At 50.8% G+C, this 27,907-nt stretch overlaps 1 protein-coding gene across 1 annotated transcript; it reads right to left on the bottom strand.

Moving 5' to 3' along the window:
- Positions 1–528: 528 nt before the first annotated feature.
- RGS8 (regulator of G protein signaling 8) lies at positions 529–20,691 on the bottom strand. The gene is made up of 5 exons (XM_056497494.1): positions 20,172–20,691; positions 18,337–18,438; positions 17,372–17,436; positions 8,917–9,083; positions 529–6,605 (listed from the first exon to the last, which is right to left on the bottom strand). The coding sequence occupies exons 1-5, from the start codon at positions 20,195–20,197 to the stop codon at positions 6,423–6,425; spliced, it is 543 nt and encodes a 180-aa protein (XP_056353469.1). The 5' UTR covers positions 20,198–20,691; the 3' UTR covers positions 529–6,422.
- Between the last annotated feature and the right edge of the window lie 7,216 nt (positions 20,692–27,907).

Raw genomic sequence — 27,907 nt, 5'->3', positions numbered from 1 at the left:
TTTTCAGAGTCTGGAGAAAGCTCTTCATTTGTTGTTTGCTCTTTGTGACCTGATCATGCTGACCATCCACACTGCTCCCTTTCCCAGGAGCTTGTGCATCCCCCACTGCTGCTCCTGGTGCAGGGAGCAGGCTCAGCACTTGTTTCCACCTCTGGCCATGATGGGTTTGGGATTTGGGGCAGGGGATCCCTTGTGGGCAGCAGTGGGGTGTCCTCAGAGAAGGACAGCAGTGTGCTGCTGGAGGCTTTTGGGATTTTCCTTCCTTGCAGGTCCTACTGCCACATTTCTGACTCATCTCCCCAAACTGAACCTCTGGGGAGCTTGGTTCCAAATTGCTCCAACTGAGCCATGGAGCCAACACATCCCCACTCTGCTGCCCCATCCAGCACGTCTGCACCACTGAAACCAGGGGCTGAGGAGGATCAAGAATCAGCTTCTCCCATTTCCTCCTCTGCAATTTGGCTGGGAGACCCCCTCCATCCCCGGGATTGCAGTTTTCAGACACTCAGGCAGAGAACAAGTAGTCTCAGGCTGTTTATTACACACTCAGGGTGTCTATACAGAAGGGGTGCAACACTGCACAGCGTGGTGACACGAATTGTCACCAGTGGGGTTTGTGGAGTGGCTGAGGAGCTTCTGCAGGGAAGGGGAGCCTGGCAAACAAGCAGGGGGAGCCCAGGGAGCCAAGCCCATGCCTTTCCCAGCAGGAAGGGATCAGACTGAACAGCCTGTGTGGCCTGCCCGAGCTGCTCCTGCTGATACCTCCCCACACCAGCAGCACCTGGACACTGCAGAGGTGGCAGCTGCAGCAGCAGGATCTCACAGAAATAAAAACCTGGCAGGGGGAAGCACTTTTGGGCTGTTCTTTCTACCTGGTGGCTCACTCCTGAGTTCACTGCATGCAGCTGAGCCATCACCAGTCTCTTCTGAGCCACCCACGGGTTCATTTCCAGTGGAATGAGACACCTTTGTTATTCCAAGCAGCCTTAGTGAGCACTTGTGCTTGTATCAGGTCCTCAAGGGGACACTGCCATCCCACCAGGGTGGAGGTGCCAAGGAGCTTAAGGACAAATGTGGTTTGGGTAACTCATAGAGGAGCTGGGAAGAGAGGTTATAAGAAGATGAGATCTTCAGTCATGGTTCTTAAGGAAGGGGGATCTATCCCAGGGTGTGCTGTCCCCTGCTCTCTTGGCTGCCAGGAGTCCCACAGAGGTCTGAGGAGCAAACACAGCAGCAGGTGCCTCCTTCCCCTCTCTGCTTTTCAGCTGCAGGCACTGACAGAGCACCATGAAGACATTTCTCCCAGGATAACGCTGTTATCTATGCTGAAATGCAGGGCTGAGCAGCTCCTCATCCATCACGTTTTAGAGCCAGCCTGGGGCATGCAGCACACTGGGCAAACTGGGAGGTGTGGGGCTACTGGAGACAAACAATTCACAGCACAGCTGGTCCCCAGAGCTCCCTGGTCCCCCCAGGAGCAGGCACTGCCTTTTCTCCCGTGCCTTTTTGCCAGGAATGTTGGATGTTTTTGGTAACAAGCTCATCCCCCTCTGCCACCTCCCTCCCACGGCCTCACTCCCTGAACTCAGCTGAGTTCACACAGTCCCAGATTAGAGGCACGTTCTCCTGGGAAGCCAAGAGGAGGCACAGAGCACAATGACTGACTTTGCCGAGCAAATACAACCCACACACCTTTATTGAGACTATTTTTATAAACCAGAGAGCCACGGGGGTGCCCAGCTGTGAGTGACCCCAGCAGGGCTGCCCTCTGCCCCAGCCAGCCCCTGCCACAAGCACTGTGTGTGCAGCGTGCATGGAGGAAGGGGAAAAAGGAGGAAGACAAAAGACCTGGGGACAAGATGAGCCTCTGCAAAGCCCAAGGGGTGCGTGGTAGAGAGAAGCATTCTGGTCTAGCAGCAAAATGAACTTTAATTCCAGTTCTGGGATATAATGCTACGATGCCAGAGAGAGCACAGCACCAAGGAAGGAGACAGCTGCAGCTGCCCCAGGGATGAAAGACAATGCAGAAGTGATGTGAAACATTTGTTCTTATATAACAGGCAAGGAAAAGCTCCTAGGAGCTTTACTTTAGTGGCAGTAGGAGGCATGTAGGAGGGAGATGGCATGGCCAGAGATGAGTGTCTGGGGAAGGGAAAGGCAAAGAAGAGAGGAGGGATGCATGGGGATGGAGGAGAGGCAAACAGGGGCAGGTTAGGGGAGTCCCAGGCTCAGATAGATGAGGACAAATAGTGCTGGTGGACAGGAAGGTTTGGAGTGCTTCAAGGAGGGAAGACAACCAGGACAGGACAGAGAGAGGACTTTGGAGGGAGAAGCCAGAGGCCCCAGGGAGGGGAGAGCTTGCACTGATGGGTGAGAGGCACTCCAGGACTGGCATGAGGTATGCTTTGCTATTGCTCTGAATGCTGTAAACATTTTGGTTTTGTGTCTATCAGTGAACATTCAGTTCAGTTTGATACATGTGCTCTTAGGGGTAACTGGAAGCCTAGCAGAGTTTTATGTCTCTTACTACTACTCGGACTTATACACGAGGCAAACACAACACTGGCTAAAGATCTCAGTTTATGTCATTTATGCCTAGTTCTTCTATTTTAACATGCACATCTATGTCTCAGAAAAGCTTCTCTAGTAGAGGACACTAAATAAGATTACAGATGAAGTCACATGCACTCTCATCACCCAGGCCCCCAGACACACACAGCAATTTCCCCCTCCCCTGCTTAGACTGGGGTGACTTTGCCCTTCCCACCTCCCCAGCATGGACAACAGGGACACCTTGGTGCATTTCTGAGTCCACTAAAAGTGATGGAAATCACCCCAAGCCTGGCTGATGCACCAAAGCAGGAGAAGCTTTAGGTGGATTAGAGTTCTGCCTCTGATCCTGGAGTCAGCACCACCTGAAGCTTGTAGAAAAGGGAAAGGAAATCTGTGAACTCTTTTTTTCCCTTCTGCCATCAAACTGCCTGGGAGCTGACTAGGTATGTGCCAGCAAACTGAATAAAAAGAACTGAGTGAACCAATTTTTTTTCCCTTCTCTTCATGTGATGGCACACTTTAACACTGCTCCAAACAGGAGGGAAATTTTGGAGGTGTGTGCTTGTGGAGAGGGGAAGTGGGTTTGTAGGTTGTGAATATCCCTTTCACACCAGGAAGAGATGAATCAAGGGTAGGATATTTGTCCTCAGTGGGGATTAGTCACCACTCAGCTCTTTCCAAAGCTTTGGCTCAGTCATTATTTCCTTGATCAGCCCCTGGTTTTAGGGGTAGAGCTACAAGCTGCTTATTTTGATTCACTTCAGAACAGCATTTGCCATAAAAGAAGCAGCTGGTGCCATTTTCTTGTTTAAGAAAAAACAGAATTTTACTTTAAATAACTAGTCTACTTTCCTTCCAGAGAGACAAACTGCAAGAGCAGCAACAAAAATAACTGTAGTAGACTCACATGCCTCAGACAACACTTTTGCTCCACTCTGTGCTCTAGGGTGCTGTTCCCAGTGGATATCTGGCACCAATTTAATGGGGAAAACACTTCTGCATCATCCAGCCTGCTTCCAGCTCCTGTCACAGCAATGGCATCTCCAGGTGTGCCCTGCTCCAAGCAATTCCCCAGGGGGATGGGGCAGAGAAGGGAGCTTGGATTTACAGGGTGTTGGCCCCTTTGAAGTTTTCCCATGAGTTCTGACGTGGAATGAAAGGCCAGCAGCACCAAGGCTGCTGGAGGATCTCGTGGAGAGATGCAGCCACACTCTGAGCAGCACCAGGCTCTGCAGCCTGGGGGTTGTCCCCACTCACATTCCTGCCACGAGCTCTCCCTCCTGCTGTGTCCCCTGGCCTGGCTGGCTGTGACCCTGCCCAGGGTGCCCCCAGCCTGGTCTGGGGTGCTCAGCTGGCACTAGAGGTCAGCACCAGCCAGGCCTGCTGCAGTGACCTTCTGCCTTCTCTTTAAAAGCCCTGGCTGCCTAATCCCCCTGCTGCTGGCTCTCACACCCTCTGGGCTGCTTTTTGCACAAGAGGAAGGTGGAAAGGAGGAAGGCAGGGCCAGACAAGGGGGCCTCCCTTCACCACCTGCAGCACTTGTTTGGTGCCACAGTGCTGGGAAGCTGAGGGATCACTGGGTAAAACTGGGACCACAGGCTGATGCTTTTATTTTAGCCTTGATATTTTTCAAATCTTGTACTGCTTTAGTGCATAACTCTAAACTCCATATAGAGTGTTAAGTACTGTCTTCACATTTTGGTCAGACAAAGGACACCCTTCAGCCTCAGGCCCCAAAAAGTATCAAGAAAAGTGAATTATGGGGGAGCAAACTGGGGGTAAATGACTTCCTTACCTGAAGCTGTAATTGGAGGATTAACCCCTGATATGTAAATGGACCAAACTTATCATTGTCTGAAAATCTTCCATGCATTGCACAGGTTCCCCAGACCTGTCTCACTGTGCCTTGCTTGCCATAAATCTCTGGGACACTGAGCTCCTGGTGCCCTTGGAGAAGTCATGGCAGATCTGGAGCATTTTCCAGATCTTTCTCACCATTCCTCATGGAAATTTAACTGGAGCTGGGATTTGCCTTCCAAGGATCTGACCAAGCAGGCACCCTACTGAGGGTTTCCTGAGCAGAATTTTTACTGAACATAAAGTTTGCACTTGCACTGTATTTGAACTTCAGTGTCTTGGAGACCACAGGAATACACCTCCAGAATAAACCCAGCATAGTTACCATCTCTGTCTTGATCCTGAACATATTTGTCCTACTGTCCTGCACATCATCCTTGCAAAAAGCCTGAAAAAGCTGTTCCCTACTTAATTGATGGACAGTAATTTTTAATATCCAGCCAGACTTTTTTTAATCTTGTTCCAAGCACGTTATGCTTGGCTTTAGAATACATTCTACCTCATTTGCACCACATTGCACAAAGTCTTTATCAGCAGCTTTCTGATGTGATCAAACCCACCCACCACCCTTGGCTGGAGCAGAGGTTTGCTCTGGGGATGACTGAGAGGAGGAAAAGATCCATGGGGTCGCTTTCCAGGCCTTCATGAAATTAAGAAAACAGACCTCTGGTCTGTCAGCTCAAACCCACAGACAGGCTGTCTGCTTCTCCCTCAAAAATATTGCAGGAATCTGCCAAGCTGGAACAGCAATGCCATGGACATGGGGCCATCAGATGGCAGGAATTATTGCCCAGTGCAGGGGAGGTGCTACACCCCTGATGTCTGTGCAGAATCTCCTCCTGCAGTGGCCACCCAGGCTATGGGAATAGGGCAGAGAGCAGCACTGCACACCAGACACCCTCTGCTCACCCCATGCTCCCAGGCAGCACCCTGCAGCAGGTCTGTGTCTTGGGGAGCCCTTTGCAGGGCACTGAACCCACAGTGGACAGCTGGGAAGAAGGAGCAGTCAGTAATCAGGAAAGAACAAAAACAGAAATGTGATTTTTTCACCTTGCCGCGTGCTGGCCAGGTACCACATGGAAAACGCTGCGGCAGGTCTTGTGCTTTTGCTACACCTCAGCAAGGGGCAGAGGGGACATTCCTGCTCTCCACTCTCTCCTAACAGGCTCCTGAGGAGCCACCAAGCCTGTGGCAGCCCCTTTGTGCAAGGTTTTGGTCCAGTGCCCAGCACAACAGAGCCTGGATGACGGCTGGGGCCCTGAGGCTGAGCTACCCACAAATAAATAACAGCCATGAAAAACAATCCTCCCCATGGCCTGCCCAGGCTCAGGGAGAGCTTCTGGGATTACCTTCCTCACAGGGAAAGCTCAGCTCCTCCACAGTGCTGGGGAGAATACTCTGAGTCTGAAGGGAAAGGGGCAGTGGCAGGGTAGCAGCCATGGCATGAGGTGTGCAAACAAAAGGGGAGGTGAGCTGAGTTTGCTGATGGTTTGCACTCCAGGAAAGGGAATTAATGAATCCTGTGCCTTTGTCCCCTCTCTCCCTCCTCTTGCTCTCTGGGTCCAGAGCAGCCAAAGTGTGAGACGTGGGCTGGATGTGGCTTCACAAGTGTCAGAGCTGCCCTCGGGGCCCTTCCGGGCACTAGGGAGAGGTGAGAGACAGGGAGATGTGTGGGAGGATGGAAAGGTGTTATTTACACACAAAACAGCCCAGTGACTTTACAGGAAACCTGCCCTGCCCCACACACCAGCCCGTGACTCGGGAGGGTTTTGGGTTTGTTCTAGAGAGAGGCAACGACTGCAAGGTGCTACTGCTAACCAAAAAAACAAAAATAAAAGCACAGAAAGTCAAAGAGTCTTAATACAACACCTGGATCACCCTCTGGAAGTTTCCTCTGCCCCTTCTCCCCGTTTTCCCATTCCCAGTGCTTTTAACACCAAGCAAGTTTCACATTTAACATGGGTTGTGGCTGCTGTGGGAAGCACGAGGTTTCTGAGGGCCCCATCGCTGCTCTAGCTGAGCCTCCTCTGGGTCTGAGACAGCAGGTCTGTGTAAATTTTGGATCTCAGGAACCTGGGGTACGAGTCTTTCTCCATCAGGCTGTGCACCTTCCCCTGAGCCTGGTCAAAGCAAGACAGGGAGGGCTCCTGCACATTTCTTCTCGTCAGCTCCCGTGTCTGGAAGTCTATGTTCACCTGGGGAAAGCAGCAGAAGAGAGTTTGGCACTGAGTGTCCAGCTGGCACAGCCCCTCTCAGCCTTGGCTGTGGAACAGCAGCAGGACCAAGGTGCTGCCCTTGTCCCTGCCTGAGCAGCCCCCACAGCTCTGGGGGGTGCAGGGATCCAGGCTGTGAATCCTGCCCCAAGCCTGGAAGAGCTGGATTTATAGATCCATATATATATATATGGATTTTATCCATATATTTTATACGGATCTGAGCACTTCTGAAATCAAATTACTTTTATTCAGACTCTTAGGCTGCACATCACCTAAAACTGCTGACTCAGCCTAACCTCTCTCCTGCCCCCTCTATTCTTCACCACACACCCAAGAGGTGGGTGAATGAACTTTTAACTGGGTTTAAACCATCAGTACATCCTTATTAAATGTTTCTAAACTCTGTTGATCTAAAATAAATAGTTTGATTTTTCCCATAGCAGCTTCACTTTACAATATCTGGAGGAGAGGCTTGAAAAAATAAACCAGCCTATAATGTTATGACTGCCATTTGTTTGCAAAGCAAGCCAATGGAGTTTTCCTGCTTTCTTTCCCTAGCAGGGTAACCAGCATTTTTTGGGGTTATTATCTGGAAGAAAGAATGACAGAAAAAATGTTATTTGTTGTTATTAACTCAGTGTCCAAACTTGAAGGAGCCTGGAAATTAAAGCTGTCTGCCTCAGTGTGGATGTCAGCAGTATGGATTGGCTCTCTGCATTTGCTTAATAATTTCATATTCTAAGCATGCCAAAACTATGTAACAGTGCTAAGGAAACTCCACCACAGGACCAAACTGTAGGAAAGACCCCATCCTACCTGCATTCCCTTTTGTAATCAAAAATCAGCCTTTCAGTCCTTAAAATCTCATCCAGCTTTCTGAATAACAGTGGGAAAATGCTCAAGGAGAGCAGTGGGCATTGAGACACCCACACTCTTCAGTGTGAACCTGGGTCCTTCCCAGTGGCCTTCCTAGCTGGGAGAGGGGGTAAAATGAGGTTTTTCTGGGGTGCCTGACAGGCAGCCATGTGTGGATGGGTGCAGTAAGGGCCCCCTGGCTGGGCTGTGGCTGCAGTGACACAATCCAGCACGGGTCTGACAGTGCCATCAGCCTGTCCAGGGCTTGAAAGAGGATTTAACAACCCCAGGCTGCATTTCTTGTTCAGCTCAGATTTATTGTTTGCATCTCTTGGGAGGTCTGAGTGAGAGGAGAGTTAGAGGAGAAACTCTCCTCCACTGGGAATTACTCATGGGTGGGATGGTCCTGTGCCAAAAGCCTGTGAGGAAGGAGCCCAGCAGCCTGCTCCAGGGCTGACAGTAAATGAGAGGAGCACGGTGAAATGCTCCTGGGGAGGTCAGGGAATGTAGGTTGAGGCTGCCACTGAACTCCCTGGCTGTGACTAATTTGGTCTCATCAAAGCAGTTGCCCTCATCAGGGATGAGTCACAGTGAGCAAAGGCAGCTGGAGCAGGCAGGAGGGCATTGCCACCCTCAGCCACTCTGAGAGAAGGGAGAGAGGGAGACAGCCCTGCTGGGAATGCTGTGCCACCCTGGGGATTATGTGTGTGTTGGGTTGATGTGGCCAGAAATGTGCATTCTGTCCCATCTGTTGAGCCGGGTGGGGCAGTGACCCTGATCTCCTGGCACATATTATCTGCTCATGGGCCAGCTTTAAACCAGCTGGGCAATCATCTTTATCTTTCCCACAGCCCATCCTCCCTCCAGGAAGATATCATCTGCTGCTGGCCCATTCAGTCCCACTGCATGGCTGATAAAATTCCATCATCCCACTGGGAGATGCTCCAGCCAGGGGAGCAGCCAAGCCTCTCCTACCCAGATAAAAACTGACATTTTGGACACCAAGGGACCTTCTTTCCACTGGATTCCAGAGGAAAGCCAGACCTTTCCACATCATCCCTGCACCTTCAGAGGAAACTGCACCTTCTCCAGGAGCACTGCTCCAGCTGAACCACATCTGCCCCTGCAGGAGGATGCAGCCACCATTGAATGGGACTGTGCCAACACCCTGACTGACTGACGGGTGTCAGCTTGGATTCTGACTCTGGCAGTGCTTTGGGATTGTTCTTTGTAATACTGCATTTCTATTTGAATTTTCCTAGGAGGGAGGGGGTTTACATTCTCCATTTCAGAGAGAAGCTCCTGCCTTTATTGGCAGACACCTGTCCTCCAAACCAGGACACTGAGCCAGCCCGGGGCTGATGGCCCTGCTGGGTGCCCTGGGGATGCTGTGCCCCCTGGGGATGCTGTGCCACCCTGGCTGCTCCTCACCCACCTCCCGAGGAGCCTGCACGTCGATGAACTCGTCGAAGATGCGCTGGGCTTTGGATGCCAGCTTGGCCGCTGAGCGCGTCTTCTTGAAGTCCTCGCAGGCCAGCCAGAATTCCAGGTTCTCCTCGCTGAACTCCGTCTTCAGGAAAGCACGGAAAGCTGCCAGCCCATCTGCCAGAGACACACAGGGAGTTACACAGGGAGGAGGGAGCAGGCAGGCTCTAAATATTTATGTTTAGAATGGAGGCTCGACAAGGTAGAGGCTTCATCGAGCCTCTGAAGAGAAGAAAATTATTCCTTAAGTTTTAAGTTTTTCTGTTCTGCTCGGGTGTGCAGCTTTTAGCTTTATATTAAGGGTTACAAGGATCTTTTCACAAGTCCTATTCCAGCTGGGGACTCAAGGACAATCTCTTTAAACTTCAGGCCCTTAGTGTAAACAATGTGAAAAGAGGAGGGTGGGCAAGCAAGGAGGATGAAACTTCATGATTTGAGGCTGTTAATTGGACAGCTGACTTCTGTATGCAAATGGACTAAAATGTATAAAAATGTGAGATCTCATGACCAAGCCCTCTTGCTTCCATCTTGGAGCCATCCAGGCAGGGCCTGTGGCACTGGTACTGCCAGGGTGTGGCCTTTGAATATCCATTTTATTCCTCTTCACTCTGTCTGGCCTCTGTTCCAGCTCCTCTAGGCATCCCACAGAAATCCTTCCATCCACTCCTAACAAAGACCATCAGTTTTTTATCCCAAGTTCCACAGCCTCAGGGTGCATCCATAACCTACACCACTGATCAGCTGGGTGCCCATGAGCTGCCAAATCCAAACATCACCCAGTGTAACTCTGGAAAAGCCTTTCCCAGCTAATGTGGCTTTCCTCAGGACTGGGACACCACCCTTTGGAAAGTTACTCACAGAATTATCCAGCTTCAACTCGTGTTAGTGCAACACTTTGTAACGCCCTGTCCGTCACTAAGAAAAACCTTTAATAAAACATGGCTGCTGTGGATTTGTCTCCTATGTTTTCTGTCATTTTGCTTTATTGCCTTGTGCCATTTTTAGTCCTTATTTAAACAGAGGAAAGCTCTCTGAGAGTCTGTTACAGCTCCAATAAAGGGGAGAGGGAAAGGACTCGGCCTAATTACGGCTTGTCTAGTCGGTGGTAAAAGTGTGCTTATCACTTGCTAATGCTCAGCAATTGTGACATTTCAGCAATGCAATCTGAGTCAGCCAGGGCAGATTAGAAATATGGAAAGATTTATTAGGCAATCTGTGTCCTCTTAAACCCCTGCCTGGCCTATTTATGGACACAGCCATTGTTTTTTATTTCCTTTCCCTGAACGGCACCAGCGCACTTGAAGTAGCTGAAGGCTTCACACATACCCTTTCTCCTCAGGATAAATTTAGCTTCTCTTTTTTTTATTTATTTCCCCTCCCAGTAACATGTTTCTAACTCTTCCTGGTCTTTTGCAACTGGGTCCAGGTTTTTGTAGTTCATGACTGGAAAGCTCTTGAGTCAGCGCTGGCTAGTTCCAATCAAGTGTCTAAAAATAATGATGGGATTGGGGAGGTGAGGTCAGACTCCTTGAAAGGATGAAGGGAGCAAGGACAGGGCATGTCCAGCCTCTCATCCACCAGCATCCTCAAGTCCTTCTGGGCAGAGCTGCTCTTGATCTGTTCTTCCCCCAGCCTGGATTGATACTGGGGGGAATCCAGGTGCAGCACCTTGCACTTGGTCTTATTAAACCTCATGAGATTTCCATAGGATTATTCCTCAAGCTTGTCCAGATCCCTGTGGATAATCCTGACATTTTCTCAGACAGACTAGTCAGACAGTTCCTTCTATATGCTATCTATATACTATATATAATACATATATTGCTATTTAAATGCCATGTATATGTTGTAGATATCTATATGCTCTGTGTGCTGCAGTTCTATAGCAATGTGACAATTCTCTGCATCTCCTTTGCATGACCTCAACTTCTTCCTCCTTCCCTTGGTTCTGGTAATAACTTAGGACATGGAGATATTTTCCAGCTCCTGCTGAAGCCTCAAGCCCTAAGCAGTGGCCCTGGGTATTGAACAGCAGCAAACAATCCTATTTCTGTCTGAGTGTCAGTCAGAGGAGATGTCTGTCTGCCCAGATCCTCAGAGGGAAAGGCAGAAGAGATATTAGGCCAGACAAGCCCAAATTAGAGGCTAAACCTCTCTGATCTGCATTCCTCAAAGCTCCTTCATTAGGGTTTTTTTTTTTTTTTGCACTGGCTGCTCCATCAGCAGTCTGCTATCAGCAATAAAAACGGATCCATCCCATCTCAGCCGTGCTCCCTCCTGCTGTCAGCCTCTGAAATAGCTGCATTATTCCAGCTTGTCCTGACACTTCTTCACTCAAGCAATTTTAGGAGGAGATCAGGGCTTTGCACTGCTAGGGGAGACAAAACCTCTTGTCCAAGCAGCGCTGCAAATTGTGGGTCCAAGCCTGGGGCAATACTGTGACATCAGCCCCAGAGAAGCTTGCAGAGCAGAATGCCAAAGGAGCAGATCACCCTGCCCGTGGCTGCTCTGAGCATCTCCGTGGGTAGATAAATGTGGTGAAGGTGAGGGGTGTTGTAGAGCTGCTCCCCTTCCTGAAACCTGGGACACAAACATTTTCCAGAACCTGTGTCCCCCTTAGTGCCTCTAAAATTCACAGGGCTTGTGTGAGAGCAAGGGAAGGACTGGAGAACAGGGCAAGGAGTCTTTGCAGGCTGACAGCTTTCAGAAAGAAGGAAATAAAACAGGCAGAAAATTCCAGTTCCTCAAGATCTATGTCACTTTATAAATCATCAGCTCCTAGGATGCTTGGCATTAAATATTCCAGCACCCAAGCACACTGCTGTGTCTCTGCAGTCTCTGTGTGTCTGTGCTGAGGTCTTGCTCCCCTGTCTCTGCCCTGGTCCCTTCTTTTTCCCCCCATTTCCTCTACAACAGCCCCAGAGCTGCAGCATTGACAGATGATCACTTGCAGGAGCAGCAGCATTGCATGAAAATACCACCTCTGCCAAAGGTCATTGATGCAGAATATCATATCTGAAAAATATGATACCTGAGAAATCAAATACCTGAGAAATCAAATACCTGAAATATATAATATCTGGAAAATATAATACCTGAAAAATATAATGCCTGAGAAAAAAAATACCTGAGAAATACAATACCTGAAAGATATAGTATCTGAAAAATGTAATATCTGCTAAAAGAAGGGAATGCTGTGAGTGACAAGGAGAGAAAGACATTTGCTACATCCCTGCCCCAGAGAGCAGCTGCAGCAGGTTCCCCTGGGACCAGGAGGTTTCCATGAGCTCTGCCTCCTGCTCTAATGTCAATCAGCTCCTTTTTATGCTGAAATAAGTTTAGACAGTGAATGGATAAATAATAGTGTCTGGCTGTTCTCTGCTTTTTATATACACTCCTGTCAGGCAGTCCTCACAGCTTCGAGGAGCTGCAAGGGGTGAGGCTGCACCTTTGGATGCAGAAGAGGTCATCCCTGACTGCCAGGCTTTCCATAGATTTCATCTTTAGCCCTTGACTGCTTGCCAGGCTTCCCAGCTGTGTCTCACAGCCAGGTGTGGGGAATCACTGCCAGAAGTTTGTCATGGAGCAATGACAAGTGTGATCAAAAAGGCAGGAGGACAATCAGGCAATGGGAACTGCCGTCACCTGAGCTGGAATTTGACTGGATATCGACTCAATCTCCTCCTCTCCTTCCTAGCACATGAAGGCTTTCAAGGAATGATCACTCAGGAACGACCAGCATTTCAGAGCTCACCCCACCCAACTGGACATCTCTTTTCCCAGGACACTGGAGTGCAGTGTGATACGAGCAGGAGAGAGATTTCACCTCCTGAAATATCCCAGTGTGCAATTCCACTGGGATGCTTTACAGAGAAATTAAAAGCAGGATTAGAAGTCTGCAGAGGCAGACAAAATAATCCCTAACCTGAGGCCCAAAGGCACTCAGGAGGACAGGGTGGGCTGGTGTAGGTGCACAGCCCTTCAAGACAACTATTGGACAATTATTCAGGAATTTGACTCAGGAGTCCTTTGTTTGAAGCCAAAGGAGAAAAATCGATCCTGATGGAGCAGATAAGCTGAAGGCAAAGAAGCAGAGCTCTTTACTGGATGCTCAGAGTCTGAGGGAGAAGCAGCACACATTTTCTATTTTATTTCTGCAGTGTAAATATAAATATAAACTTCAAAATGCCCTGCTCTCTGTTCAGACTGGCTGAGAAATGTGCAGGGACTGTGCAAGTGCTCAGGTGTTGCTCAGGATCCTGCAGGTCACGTGTGAGCTAGGCAATGACAGGAATTTGTGTTTTGTGAATGAGCAGTGCCAGGCAGTTCAATGGCCATGTGAGGATAGGGACTCCTGAAATCCTGTTCAGATGGAGAGTGAATCCTTTCCAGCAAGAAGGGACTGAAATGGGGAACAGAAAGCACAAGACAGGTCTTAACTAAACTTCATCAGCATAAGGAAGAGCCCAGCTGAGTGGCCTAAATCATTCAGGCAGTCTAATAACCAAGCACCTGCCACTGTCAGAGCAAGACAGCAATCAAAAATAATTTATTTAATGCATGTGTTTCACCCCCTCAGCAACCAGACTTTATGCAGGGAGTAAGGGTAGAATCCCCAGGATGGATGGATGGATGGATGGATGGATTTGCTCTGTGGAATGTGTTGGGTCCAGGGCTGGAGGGGCAAGGTCACAAGTGCCCTGCACAGCACACGAACGTGCTCTCAGTGCTGCTGAGCAGTGCTTCCCTTGATCTCAGCTGCCTGTCACCAGCACAATGCTAATGCTGTTCTGGCTTAGAAAGAGCTGGGAGTAGGTTGGGATATTCCTGTGCTGTGTAGGAAGTGAAGGAATGTGTAGACAACAGAAGGAGGAGAACAACAATAAAGTTTGGGCGGAAGAGCACGGAGATCACAAAAAATCTGGAGAAAAATCACTCTTTCCTCCAGTTTTCAAAAAACCTGGGGGAAAATCACCCTTGAGATAAAAGTGGGAATTCAGCATGCAGGTTTTTGGTGTCAGGTGCTTTGCTGAGAAGTGACCAAGGGCTGAGGACAGAGTGTCCTGCTGGATGGATGCTGGACCAAGGATAAACCATGTGTCCAGCCCCGTGAGGGATGCAGAATGAGACATGCTATTGCTTGTATTTCCCTCCAGCAGCCTGTCAAAAGAAATCCTCATCTGGCTGGCCAGCCTGTGCCTCCCGGGCACGGGCACAGCCAGGGGATTACTCCTCAGTTACTCACACGCAGGCACTCACTCTCTGGGCACCACTCCGAGCTCGCTTCCCCACAAAATGGGAAAAGAGCCGAAATCCAGAGTGCTACAAACACTGCTCTTCTCCCTGGGCACCCAAGGAAAGGCTGCACACGGTCTGCCTCTTTCTTAATTCCCCGACTAGAGCAGCATCAGGCTCCCCTCTCCTGCTGCTGACCCCAGGGAGCGCGGCAGTGAGCTCGGACAGGCTCCTGATGGAAAACAGGGATTGTCTGCCTGACCCCGGCCTTTCTGAGTTGATTTGCTTCACCCATTAGCAAAAACAATTAGGATATCGTTGCACTGCCCTATCTGTCTGCATCCTGCTGCTCAGCACTGCTCACTCCAGGAGGGATGAGGGAACTGAGTCCCAGGGCCAGCACAAAAAGAGGTGGGGAGAGCCCTCCCGCATTTCCTGCTCACAATCTCCTGTTAACGTCAACTCAAATTATCCTTTGAGTGGCTCGGGGAATTAATCCAAATCAGACCACTCAGTGCAGAGGGGCATTACCCAGCCTGGGAGTCTCCCAAGACAAAACAATTGCTTCAAACCCCGAGGGATTTCAATCCTCCTCGCACGGATCAAACATTACCTGCAGAGTCATTCATTCCCTAGGAGGGTGAGGGGGGATCAGGGGCAGCTCCCCAGGGCTATCACACTTCAAGGGATGTCTGGCAAAGGTCATCACGGAATCACAGAGTGCTTTGGGCTGGAAGTGACCTTAAAAACCATCTCGTTCCAGCCCCCCTGCCATGGGCAGAGACACCTCCTATAGACCAGGCAGCTCAAATCCCTGCCAGCCTGGCATGATGAGACTCTCCATAAAATCTGTGTGATGCATGGCATCTCCTCAGGTCACTTCCAGCTAGAAACCTCTTGGAAATTCAGGAAAATAGGAAAGGGAAGAAGTGTTTTTCCCCATCTCCCCGCAGCCCTGGGAGCCTCCTCCATGTATGATCACAGCCTGCTCAGCTGGGAGCTCTTAGGCTGCTCTGATCCACACTCCTGCTCCTTGCAGAAATTTTGCCACTTGTCCAACCCCTTGCAATATTGCCCACAAGGTCTGCCCCGTTTTCAGCTGCTCCATCCAGTTCCTGAGTCCCTCTTGAGCACTTTGGGGTTTATTTTCCCTGGAGAACAGTTGGGCTGGAAGGGGCACAGCAGAAAGCACCACACAACCCCTGAAATCACACCCCCCTTTCCAAAATAAATGAACTGTCCATCCAGTGAAGACAGTGTCTGACAGATGTGTCAGGCAGAAATGCTCCACCTGCTGATGCTGTGAGCCCTGGGGGGAATTCTCCTCCAGCCCAGCTGGTGCTTAGCCCATGGCCCCAAGCATGAATTCCCATTTTCCCTGGATAATGCTGTTCACCTGAGCAGACACAGGGAAATAAGACTGGGACAGTTCTGTCCTCCTCTTGGCACTAAAAGCAGAATTTTTGCTGGCAGCTTCCCTACAGACAGATGCCAGCAGGCCAGGCACAGCTTTATTTACTCCCAGATTTTGGCCAGTTAAGGCATAAGGCTCCCTTAGCTGTCTAACATCAGCACATCCTAATAGCAAAAATGCAACTTGTACAATATAATTAATTCTGTGAGTACATGCTCTTCTCTCCTTTAAACCAGTGTAACTAAAATAACACTTCTGTTTCAACAGAACTTTTTGTATTTGCATCATTATACCCCTTGACTGCCAGGCTGACAATTCCAGAAACTTCAGGTGCAGAGCAGTTATAAAATAATCCTTTAGAATGTAGTTTATTAAACAACAATTTTTTTTTTGCCACCAATCACCAGGCAATGTCACCGTGACTGCTGATAAAAAAAGATTAATTTAAATTTTAAAGATCACCTTCTGTTGCTATTAGGAACTGAATATTTTTCATTAGAAACTGAATATTTTTCATTAGTGCCAGAGAGTTATCAGAATTACTTTCCATTCTAAGAGATGGGAGTGATCTTGATAATTCATTTATCAGTCTATAGGGCTAATTTATTAATAAAACCAGACACCCTTGTGGAGGCTGCTGGACAAAATAATTGAACTAAGGTTTGATTTAGCATAGGTTTTTGCAGTAGTTAGCTGAAGAAGGAAGAATCTGTATAACACCAGGACACAGGTGGGTAAATTCACTGGGGTTTGTAATCCAAGCACTTCTGCAGCTTAATAAAGAAAATTTCTACTTTTACACTGGTGAAGAAGAAGTGGGTTTGAGCTCTGGATGATAACAGGGATGTGAATACCCTGCCCTCGCCTCTCTCCACCCCCCAGGTGATTACCCTGTAATCTCCTTGATACATTTTCCCCTTCTTGTTCTGAATTCTCACAAAAGAAATATTCCTTTTTAGCCATACCCAGCTACACCATATATTTTTTCCCCTATTGGCTGCAAGAGCAATGATCTCAACTAGATACTGCTGCTAAAATTACATCCTGCTTTTCCTGCCTTGGTCAGCCAGCCTGTTTAAAGTTGTCACTTAATTCCCTGCCAAAACTGTTGTCATCTCAGTAGAAACCTAGCAAAATTACCCCTCACTTAATAATATAATTCTACACTTGCCTTTTAAAATGTGAGGAAAACCTGAGTCCCTGAGCAAGCCAGACAGCTCCTTATTGCCATAAAACAGTTCAGCACCCACGTTGACTTCTCACCAACCTCGACTCATTTGGGTTTTATTCTCCAATAGAATGAGCCCCTGCTGGGAACTTTGCTTTGGTTATAATTTCTCAGTGTGAAAATGCTGGTGGAGCAGAGCAATATTTGCTGAACAGAGCTCATAGGATTGAGCAGAGCAGGGAGTGCTGATTACAGGTTGGCATAAGGTCTGTGGATGTGAAATTTTCGGGTTTGCTGTGATAACTGCAGATGATAACTGCTCAGATGATTCCTCTGCAGCAGGGCAAGCTGGTCAAGGGTACTGAGCTGGAAAAGGCAGCACCTTGGGCTGGTGGCTTTAGCAGTTGTGGTTTTCCTCGTGGTCAGGAACAAAGAGGTGAAGGGAACACCCAAAACTGTTTTTTTTTTTTTCCTGCCTGTGAAGGATGGTGACTGCTGGGGAGCGAGCAGCTCTGAGGGACCATGACCCTGGACAGGGGTTAAGGGCAGAGGAGGGGGAAAAAAAGGTGGAATTTGATCTCTACTCACATTTATGGGACAGAAGGACATCAAAAGAGTCTGCCCATCTTGTTGCTTCTTCTGTAGACAGTCTTCTGTAAGGAAAGGAAGGGGCAAGTTAGGGACAGCCCTCAGCTGCTCATCCCCTCTGGAGCTGTGTGAGGAGGACACCGAGGGAGGCTGGAATTCTTCTCACCTGATTTTGGAGCTCTAGAGTGCAGAACTGAGCCAAGCAGCCCTGGGCTTCCTTTAGAACCAGTGAGGAGATAGCAAGGGAGCTGCAGGGACTCATCTCTGCTCACCTCACATCCCCAGGCAGACAGGTAAGATAGGCCAGATGAATCATCCCCACAAAGGGACCCATTTTTCCTCATTGACTCTAAGCAGAGGCCCAGGGAACCAGCTCAGATGCAGACATTTACATTGGAAAAGCCAAAAGTCAGGCAAAATGAAACTCAGCCCTGCAGAAGTGTTTGTTCCTCTGGCTTGCCTTTCAGGGGAAGGACAGATCTTAGCTCAGGTGGAAGCAGGGACCTGTGATGAGATGGGTCCCATCCCACATGTCTCAAATCAGGACTTCTGGAGGGTTTGGAGCATCTCCCTCAAGCATTGTGCAAACCACCACCCGAATTTCAGCAGTGTTAAACACAAGGCTGAGCTGAAGATGACCTGAAATTTCTGGTCACCTCTTACACCAAGCCAACTGCTCAGGCTTTGATTTGTGATGACAGAGGTGCAGATTACGTCCCCAAATAGGTGCAGACACGTCCCACACTCAGCAGTGGGCACTGTGAGCACGTCCTGCCTCGTGTCAAAGATCCAGGTATTTCCTGAGGCTGCTCCTGCTGGATCAGTGCTGGTTTGTTTTCCTGGTGGAAGCAGTCACAGCTCACACAAAGCACAACAAAAGGAAGACAGTACTGGAGGGGAGGGTGGCGGCTGGGGAGGGGAAGGGCAGGAGTGGGGCTGGGGTGGGATGCTGCAGCTATACTCACTTCAAAGCCCGGTTGGGCTTGTCCGGAAGAATAGCTGTGAAATCATTATATGAGTCTGATTTGTGAGACAGGCAGCCCAGGCGAGTCCTCATCCCTCTGCTCCTGTGGTCGAGGTGGGGAAGCAGGGGTGTTAGCAGGGGAAAACCAAAGAAGAGGATGATTATAAGTCTAGCCAGCTTGGCGAAAGAAAAAAGAACAAACCCAAAAAAACCCTCAGCGGCTCCGTGCCAGATCTGTGTCCTCAGTTCCCTCGTGTGTGAGAGGGACCCTGAGACATCTCCAGGCAGATGCTAAGGGTGAGCACAGCCCCAGAGCAGCTGGAGGCTCACTCACACCAGGCATTCAGCTGCCTTGGCTGGCAAAAAGGCTTTGAAAGGCTGCGCTTTGGGATGGTTTCTTGGAAAGTCCTGCTCTGGTCAGGTGTGGGAGGAGAGCAGTGGGCAGCAGCACAATAAATCAGTCACCACTCCAGCAGCACCAGCAACAGCACAAATACCAGAGGTGGAGGGCAGGAGAGGGCAGGAGGAAGGAGAGGGGTGGTGAGGCACCTGCAAGGTGAGCCTGTGCTGCAGCACCGTGAGATCCCAGCCAGGATCGATCCCAAGCGGCTTCTTTAGGCTCAGGATTACATAAGCAGGATCAAACTGCCTGCTTCCTGACACGCTTACCCAGGCAGAAAATGGCTTTATTGCTTTTTTCCTCTAAATTTCAGCCCAGCCCCAGAGCCTTCAACCCCGTGCCAGCCCCTGGTGTCCTTGCCCAGCCCCTTCCCGGGACAGCAGCCGCAGCATCCTTCATTACATAACCCGGGATGGACAGGGACAGAGGGACAGGAAAGGGACACACACATGCACTGCACGGGACTGGCATCACCCTCTCCCCAAAAACACCTAGAGGCTGCTCTGTGGATCTGTGAGCTGCCTCTCCAGCCCTAGAGCATCTCCTCTGGGATTCCCTGGATATCAAACCCGGCCACCCTCTCCTCCAGACCACAGGAGGAGCATTTAGGGACCCCATCTCCACTTCTCAGCTGCTGGACCTTCTTGGAGCTGCTGAAAGCCCTTCTCCAAGCCCTGCTGCCAAACAGATGCTGAATACTTTCTGTGGCTGCACAAGCATTTTCCCCCTTCCATCTGTAATTCTTGCAGAGCACTTCAGCACCAGTGCCTGAGCCAATCTGTAGCGCTCCCGTTTCCCCCTTCTCCCCCCGCCCCTCGGAGAGCTTCTATTATTGCACATTTTAATGTAATCCTGAAGCAAATTAAATGTTAATTAAATGCACCAAGTGTCTCCCTGGTGCAGCACAGGCAGCTCGCAGCGTTTAACAGGCACAAAACCCGGGAACTCCTCAGTCCCAGGAATTGTTGCACGGCCTCAGGGCAGTGGGCCCGGGATGCTGCACTCCACAAACTCCAGATGGGAGCTCCCAGCTGGACACAGAGCCTGCTGCAGGATCCTTCTGGTGCCTCTCCCACCTTTCTGTGCCCTGTGCCTCTGTTTGCTCCTGAATTTCCCAGCCAGAGGTGTGACAGGCGTCACTACTGCTCAGATTCCCTGAGATCAAGGGGCTGCAGCAGGGAATCAGAGAGGGTGGGGCAGAGCAGGGAGCTGGTTCCTCATGGAACACACTTCTCTTGGTGAGGACTTCCAAGACAGGACACAGGAGAGAGAGGGAGAGAGAGAGAGGGAAAGAAATTGGGTCTGGAGGAGGTGAGGAGGCAAGGGAAGGGCGGGAGGGAAGAGGGGACACTGCAGGGAGCTGAAGGGCTTGCTGGACAAGGTGGGCAGTGACAGGATGGGCAGGGGTGAGGGATGCACTGTGTCTTTCCAGTTACCTCCGTGGGATCAGTAAGGCAGCCATTCAGGCATCCAGCTATGGTTAACCCTTTAACTGGCTGGCTTGGACCGCAGTCGGGGCTGCTTGCAGGAGGCAGGAGTGCAGGAAGAAAGGATTTACTGTTTCATGTCCTGGCACTTAAAAATCACACCAAAGGATCCTCTTTGCCAAAGCCAAGAAAGGCCAGTTGTCCTCAACCCATTTGATCCTTGCCTCCTAGCGTGGACAGTCAATTGTTCAATGGAAGACGTGGAGAGCTGAGGGATGGTCACAGAGGAGAGACAGCATTTCCTTCTAAGACCAGGACTGCAGGTAAAGTCCAGCTTCAGGCCTAAGGCAGTCTGAGTTTGGTGTCCCAGCTCAGCAGGGAGCAGCAGGAGTTGGCATTATCCCTCCAGAAGGTCTCTCCTCAACGGGCAGAGCTCGGGGCTGACCTCGCTAAGACCAAACTACCTCTTGTGCCTGTCCCTGCAGGTCATGGCTGGTGTTACTGGCCAGGCATCATGGCAAGGCTGGCGCTGCAAACAGAACAACAGGAGGACTTCACACATCTGCAGGTGCTGCTCCTCCACCACCACAGGCTCCAGCACTCACACAAAAATAACTCACAGCAAGCAGGGCCTGGCTGGGCTGGTGGGAGCCTGCAGGGAGCCACCAAGGAGAGGAACAGCCTGCAAAAAGGGGGGAAGGAGGGAAGGAGAGAAGGAGGAAAAGAGGGAGATTGGAGGTGGAGGGGTCCTCGTGAGCCTTGGCACACTGGGGAGCAACTGGTTGACAACTCTCACATCAGCAGAGAGTGAAGGTGAGATCACCAGGCAGGAGAGCCAGGGGACAGAGAACAGGACTCTACAAGGAGCAAAGGCAAAGGTTTCTGGTTTTCAGGTACCCTCCATGTCGTGCTGTCGCTGGGAACAACCAGGGAGGAGCCCAAGGAGCTGGTGAGAGCTGAGAGGGTGTCCAGGAGTCAGGACCTGCTCTGCTGGGGCTGGGGGAGACCCCAGATCTTGGGCTGCCCAGTGCCACCTCCCTCTTCAAAGCTGATTACATCAAAAACGCACAAAGCCTCTTCCCCACTAAATTAATGGAACTGGGATTGCTCTGCATTGCCAGTGAGTGCATTTCCTTAATCCTCACCCCGACCGGCTGCTCCTGACTGAAATCAATCCTTGTAATGCCTTAAGCCCCTTTAAATTTCCTCATTAACAGCCTCACTCGCATGTGGGGCTGCAGCACATGACTTCCTAGAGTCCAGCAGCTCCTGCTTCTCTTTCCCACTGCTGCTCCGAGCTGGAAGTGGAGCCATCTGCCCTCTCCCCTGCAGCCTCCTCCAGCAGCCTGAATTTTGGGGTGCTGTTATGAAAGAGCCTTCTGCTCGCCCCCACTCAGCCCCCACAGCTCTGAGCAGCACCCAACTTCCCTGAGATCCCCAAGTCTGCCTGACTTCAGGGGTGCTGGGACCTACATTTCCCAGAGAGGCAATCCCACTGGCGTACCCGTGGATGTTCCCTCTGTTTGCAAACAAATCCAGTCAGTCGTGGCTTTAAAATGCAGCCTGTGGTGTCTGGGGAATGGCAATAAAGGTCTTGGTGAGGGGTTTTGCCTCCCCTGCTCCATCCTCCATCCTGCCTCCCTCTCCTACGGAAGGAACCCGGTCAAGGAGAATTACCAGCCTCATCATGGGTGTGTTTTGGGGGTTTCTCCTTGAGAGACAGCGAGGGAGGGGTGTGATTAGGACCTTCAGGTTATCAAAGCACCTGAGCAAAGAAAAAGAAGCCATCCCAATGCAAAAACACAGCAGCACAAAGGTTAAAAAACCGACCGAACAAATAAACACAACGGCAAACCACGAGATCTCTCAGGGGCTTCGGGAGATTAAGACCATCCATTCACATGCAGAGAAAGACAGGGGAAAAAAAAAAAAAAAACGAGCACAGAGGCACTGCAGACAGACAGACACCGAGGGAAAGAATACTCACTGCCTTTGACCTGTCCTCCCTGCCGGTGGGTCTGAGCCGACAGCGCGCTCGGCGAGGCTCTGGGGAGAGAGCGGAGCTTCCTGAGAGCCAGCCCCCTGCTCGGGGTGACAGTCACACCTCGGCACCCCTCCCGCCCCTCCCCGATCTCCCCGGGCAGCAGCAGCAGCCGCGCAGCTCAGAGTCGCTCTCGCATCAGCTCAGCCCGGCTGCGCAGCCCGAGCGCTCTGCTCGGGAACCCAGCGCATCCCAGCGCATCCCAGCGCATCCCAGCGCATCCCAGAGCTCCCAGCGCATCCCAGAGCTCCCAGTGCATCCCGTCACATCTCAGTACATCTCATCACATCCCAGCGCATCCCAGCACATCCCAGCGCATCCCATCACATCCCAGCTCATCCCAGTGCATCCCATCACATCCCATCACATCCCAGCTCATCCCAGCGCATCCCAGCACATCCCAGCGCATCCCATCACATCCCATCACATCCCAGCGCATCCCAGCGCATCCCAGCTCATGCCAGCGTATCCCAGCACATCCCATCACATCCCAGTGCATCCCAGCGCATCCCAGCACATCCCAGTGCATCCCAGCTCATGCCAGTGCATCCCAGCACATCCCAGTCCATCCCAGCACATCCCAGCATATCCCAGCGCATCCCAGCTCATCCAGCTCATCCCAGAGCATTCCAGCGCATCCCAGCTCATCCCAGCTCATCCCAGTGCATCCCAGCACATCCCAGCATATCCCAGCGCATCCCAGCGCATTTTTTTTTGCTGGGCACAGGATGACAAAAAAACACCCAGTGGTGTGAACCCCCTGAACGATCTGGGGTTGTACATCCCTGCGAGCTCCCTTGGTGCCCTCACCCCAATTTATGGGCTACAATCCCCCTTTTTCCTCTTCCTCCATCCTCCAGAGCACATCCCCGGGATGTCCAGGGCACCACTGTGGGTGGAACACCAGCCTCAGCCACGGCACCGACATCCCCCAGCTGTGGGCTCAGCACAGCAGTGACAACCCAGAGTCACACAGGCTCTCATGGGGGCCACGGGCTCACTGAGGGCTCCATTGCTTTTTGATCCTGACAAAGCTGAATGACTTTAAACCCCCCCAAAACCAGAGAGAAAATTATTATTATTACTATTACTATTAGTAATAATTAGTAATAATAATAATAATAATAATAATAATAATAATGTCCTGGCAGTTTAATAATTGCCTTTTCCCTGGAAATCTGTAGTCACCCTCTCTGCTAAAGCACTGCTGGCCCTGGCATCCTGGTGCTAGAAGCAGGAAACATGCCTTGAGGTAGCACATGATCCCCAGGCACCATCCCTGGGGAGAGGCAGAGTCCTGCAAAACCTCCCAGGAAAACACAGGGATTAGCAGCACTGCAGCAAAGATCCCGGCTCTCCATCAGCTTGGATCCCCTCCTTCCCAGCCTGGAAATGTTTGCCTTGTTCTCACCCTCCCCTGGCAAAGCCCAGGTCATCCCGACTGGGATTAAATCACATCTCCAGTTATCAGAAGACAAGCACTGCAAAAATGCTGTGGCCAGTGAAATCTCCTCTGAACCACAGTCAAAGGTTGAGGTTCATCCTCTGCCTCTGTTACCACAGGCTGGTTTATCCGAGTTAAATAACAGTCAGCTGCAGCCCTTGCCCCAAAAGCCAAGCCAAATTTAACTTCCAACCTGTCATTTTTGGTTTCATACATCATTTCCATGCCCCCAGGTTCCCTCTGGCCAGTGCAGGGGGTCACAAGTGACGAGGTTTTCACAACAGTCCCAGGACATCCCTGAGCTCTCACTCACACACTGTGGGCTGGAGGAGGTCACTAAAATGTTCAATCCACACAGCTCTGGACGATTCTGCTCCATTTTTCAGATACTTTGCAGTCCCAAACAGATCAAACTCTGGTCCACTAACTGGATGGGACCAATCCCTGGATCTTGGGAGTGCCCACTTCTCCCTCTGCTCTTACACCAGTTTTAGATATTGCCATCTCACAGCCACCACCAGCATGAGACCCCCAATTCCTATTTCTCCAGTGCCTTATTAGACCCTTTTTGTGAGCTCAGTGAGATCCTGAATAACACACAAATTACTCTGTATGGCAACAATTTTTCCTTCTAGTTTCCCAGAGCAGGTGTGAGTTAATAGAGAACGAGAATAAGTGAACTGTTCTGACACAGGCACTACAGGAAATGTAATTAAATTGCAGATAAAGAGAATTATAGGGTTTTTACAGGGTAATATTTTAGAAAGCTTCTGTGCAGTAGGTTTATAGCAAATTCCCTCTAAAATAGCCCCCCTGCTTCCGACCCCTCTTTAGTTTCTATTTAAATGCTTTTAATAAAATAACTCATTTTGATATTAGGCTTGAATGCCATCCAGAAATTTAAATCTCTCCAACAATTACTCTAAAGCAATTTCCTCCTAACCTGGCAGCAGCAAACACACAAGCAGTGAACACGTGCAGGGCTGGGAGTGTTGGCTGCCACTGTGGAAGGGCAGAAGGGAACTTGCAGCCTCTTCCCTACACATTAATCTCCCTCTCCAGGGTTCTTTCTCTTTTCAATGCCTCCCTGCCCATTCCAGGTGTTTTGACCATTACTCATATGTTTTTTTGGATTTTCTCATCCAGACCAAACAGCTCCACCAGCTTCAGTTGCTTTTTCTTTGTGATTTTTTCTCAAGTTTTTGGCAGCATCTCTCCTGTTTGCTGCTGTGCTCCAAGGGCCTTGTTCAAGCTTTAACAACCTGTTGGTCCAAGAGGATTTTCCCTCCTGCCAAGAAAAGCACTTCTTCACTTTGCTGTGGTGCTGGGCAGCTACAACCCTGCAGGTGAAGCCATTCCCTGGTGTGTTTTCCTGGGACTCTGTTGCCTCTGAGATCTTTCCAAAGGATGCTCAGCAACCACAGGAAGGTGCCCTCACCCATGGCAGGAGGTTGGAATTTCATGAGCTTTAAGGGTCCTTCCAATCCAAACCATTCTGGGATTTTGTGACTGCAAAATACCAATCACAGGGAGCTGGCTGCCTCCCACAGTAGTCCAGGCTCTGGGAATTCAGGTGAGCTGCAAATCCTGCCTTAGGCTCAGCCACAAACCTGCAACCACACTGCTGTGACCCAAAGGGGGCTTTGGGCTTTTGCTGGACTACTGAAAGGAATAAAATGTCATCTGCTCTCCTTCACAGCCATTCAAAATTTATCCAGAATCCAGAGTGGCACCAATGTGGGCCCAACCCCAAGGGAATTCAGATTGGTAATTAATTAATCCCTCTCCAGAGACTGCTGCTCTCCACCACCGTTTGCAATTAAACCTGGGAGGGAATTACTTGTAGCTTGCATCCAACCCTGCTCACTGTGCCAAGCTGCCCTGCTGTCTTGTCTGAAAGCACACTTGGTCCAGCATAAGGTGACTGCCTTGGAAGGAAGGAATTCTGGTGGGTGTAGATCACTTGCTAAGCTACAAAACAAAGCACATGCTTATCTTAGCTGCAAACAGAACCCCCTTCTGAAAAAAAAATAATCTCAGGTAGCACCAGGAAATATCCACAGATGAAACCCAGAATATTTTTAAAAGGAGTTGATTTATCTACTCGTCTTCAACCTCAAATCATTCTCCACGTCTGGGAGGAAATCCTGGAAGGTGAAACAAGGAGAGCCAGAATTTCAGGGGCAGGTGATGGGGGTTGGTCAGGAAAACCACCTCACATGTGCTCCACGAGGCAGGGCAGGAGATGGGAGACACCCATCGAGCCAAACTCCGCTCGAAAATGAAAGAATGCGCTCAAAAAGAAAAGCGAGTTACATAAAATGGGATCCGCAGATGCGTCTGTGGCTTAGCTCAGGGCACGGCAGCTATTTAAATTGTCCCCTGTGTCAATGACAAAAGTGTCTCCTGGCCACGCCTGTGGCTCCTGTGGCTGCTGCAGCAGAGCAGATGCTGCCGCTGCGCTCCTGCTCCCTCCCGAATTCCTCCGGGCAGGTGGGACACAAAACCAGCAGCAAAGCGGGGCAGGCAGCTCCAGGCTGAGGAGAGCAGGCAGCAGTCAAAGGGAAGAATTTCCCCTTTAAAGCACTTGGTTACAATTCCGTAATTGTTCTCCGAGGAAACGCGCCGCCGTGCCCAGGAGCGGCTTGGCTGCGCTCCGGGGAGGATGCTGCGAGTGCGGAGCAGGCAGGCAGAAGGGATTGGAGCTGACACAGAGCTGCTCTGTGCCGCCTTGGAGCCCTCCCAGCGCTCAGCATCGCTGCTGCTGTCAATATGGCAGCGGCTGGAGCGCTGCTCTGTGCGGGGCTGCGAGCTGGGACACATCCACAAAGATTCCCCATCCCTCGCAGGGCTTGACTGAGATCCGGCGCTCAGCACGGGTCAGGGAGCGAGGCTTGCTGACAGACAGGGTTAATTTTCTGCCGGGAGTCCATCCCAGCCCGCATTCCGTGAGCTGGCTACTGCGAACGAGCTGTTTATTGAGTGTTAAAAATCAGCCCCGGAGCTCGGGGTTGCAGCCCCAAAGCCATTTATGACAAGGTCTGCTGCTGCTCTGCTCTTATCGCTGCCATTCCAAAGGCTGCGGCCCGCAGGGCAGCCAGGTCCCCCAGCAGGGATTTCCTGGGGCCATTTGCGTTATCCATTGCTCCATGGATACACAGCTGTGCCACGAGGTCACTCCCTCCACAGCCCAACACCTGAGCACGTGCTGAGCTTTAAACACGGCCTGGCTACTTGTGGGGTGAAATACAAACAGAGTCGGCCGCGAGGGTGGGCTGGGATTTCTCTTTCATCTGTCCCTGCATGGTGCTGCTGTAGCCTGAACTAAAATATAAATGAGGCGAGCGAGACGAGCTCGTCCTCTTTCTCCAGGTGGATCTTTCATGGATGCATCCAGCACCAGTTTCTCCTCGGGAGAGTGGCTGTGCCAGGCTCCCTGAGCTCTGCCAAAGCCTGAGCTAAAGCAAGGCCCCCAGAGCCCCACGGAAAGGGGACAGGGGGACAGGCCAGGCTGGTCCCAGCGCTGCTCTGGGGGCGCAGGGACAAGGAGGGCAGCACAGCAGGACACAGGAGCTCAGCCCGTTCGTTCTGCATCCTGCACTCCTCCCAGAGGGAGGGATTCCACCACATCCCGCTGGGACGGGGCACAGCAGCCGGGATCAGCCACGGGGAGAGGATGCCAGCACATCCCCCTGTACTCGTCAGCTGTGCCAGATAACCAGTTTATGTCCCAGTTTATTTCATGGGAGAGCAAGGAGCTGACCCTCACCGCAGGAAAAGAGCCCCCCCAGTTTAGCTGGTTCTTCCCCCAAAGGGTGCAGGTGCCTCTGCCATCTGCAAGTTTTCACTCCAGCCTCGGCTCAGAGCAGCTCCCTCGCCTCCAACACGCTCTCTTTTCGCTCCAATTAGTCTCGTTTTTAACCAGCTCAGCCCCAGCGCTCAGCCACAATGTCACAGACACCCAAATATTCAAATCAAACACAATCCACCATTTTAAAACCACAACAGTAGCAAAGCAGGGAAGGGAGGGGGGCGATGCCAAGATGGTGAAGATCTCAGAGGAGCAGGCACAAGCAGGGGCTGATGTTTTCTCGCAGCATCAAAGGCCCAGCGCTAATCCCATTGCAAGGAGATCACCCCAGAGCCAGCCCCGCTCCTCCCCAGCCAGCGCTGGGCTGAGCCTGAGAAACGCCGCACTTTCCCCGCCTGCTAATTAAATACAAGCCGTGCCTATGTCCCTTTGGCCATTCACAAGATGCC

This window comes from Oenanthe melanoleuca, chromosome 8 (assembly GCF_029582105.1).
Source record: "Oenanthe melanoleuca isolate GR-GAL-2019-014 chromosome 8, OMel1.0, whole genome shotgun sequence".
Taxonomy (NCBI): domain Eukaryota; kingdom Metazoa; phylum Chordata; class Aves; order Passeriformes; family Muscicapidae; genus Oenanthe; species Oenanthe melanoleuca.
This window is presented reverse-complemented; position numbering and strand designations above follow the sequence as displayed.

Bases quoted from the DNA above. Each gene is read 5' to 3' on its own strand.
- RGS8 (XM_056497494.1), bottom strand. From the start codon at position 20,197: ATGGCTGCCTTACTGATCCCACGGAG. The intron at 18,439-20,171 runs GTAACTGGAAAG...CCTCGACCACAG, and splicing joins GCCTTACTGATCCCACGGAG to GAGCAGAGGGATGAGGACTC. The intron at 17,437-18,336 runs GTGAGTATAGCT...CTTTCCTTACAG, and splicing joins AAGCCCAACCGGGCTTTGAA to AAGACTGTCTACAGAAGAAG.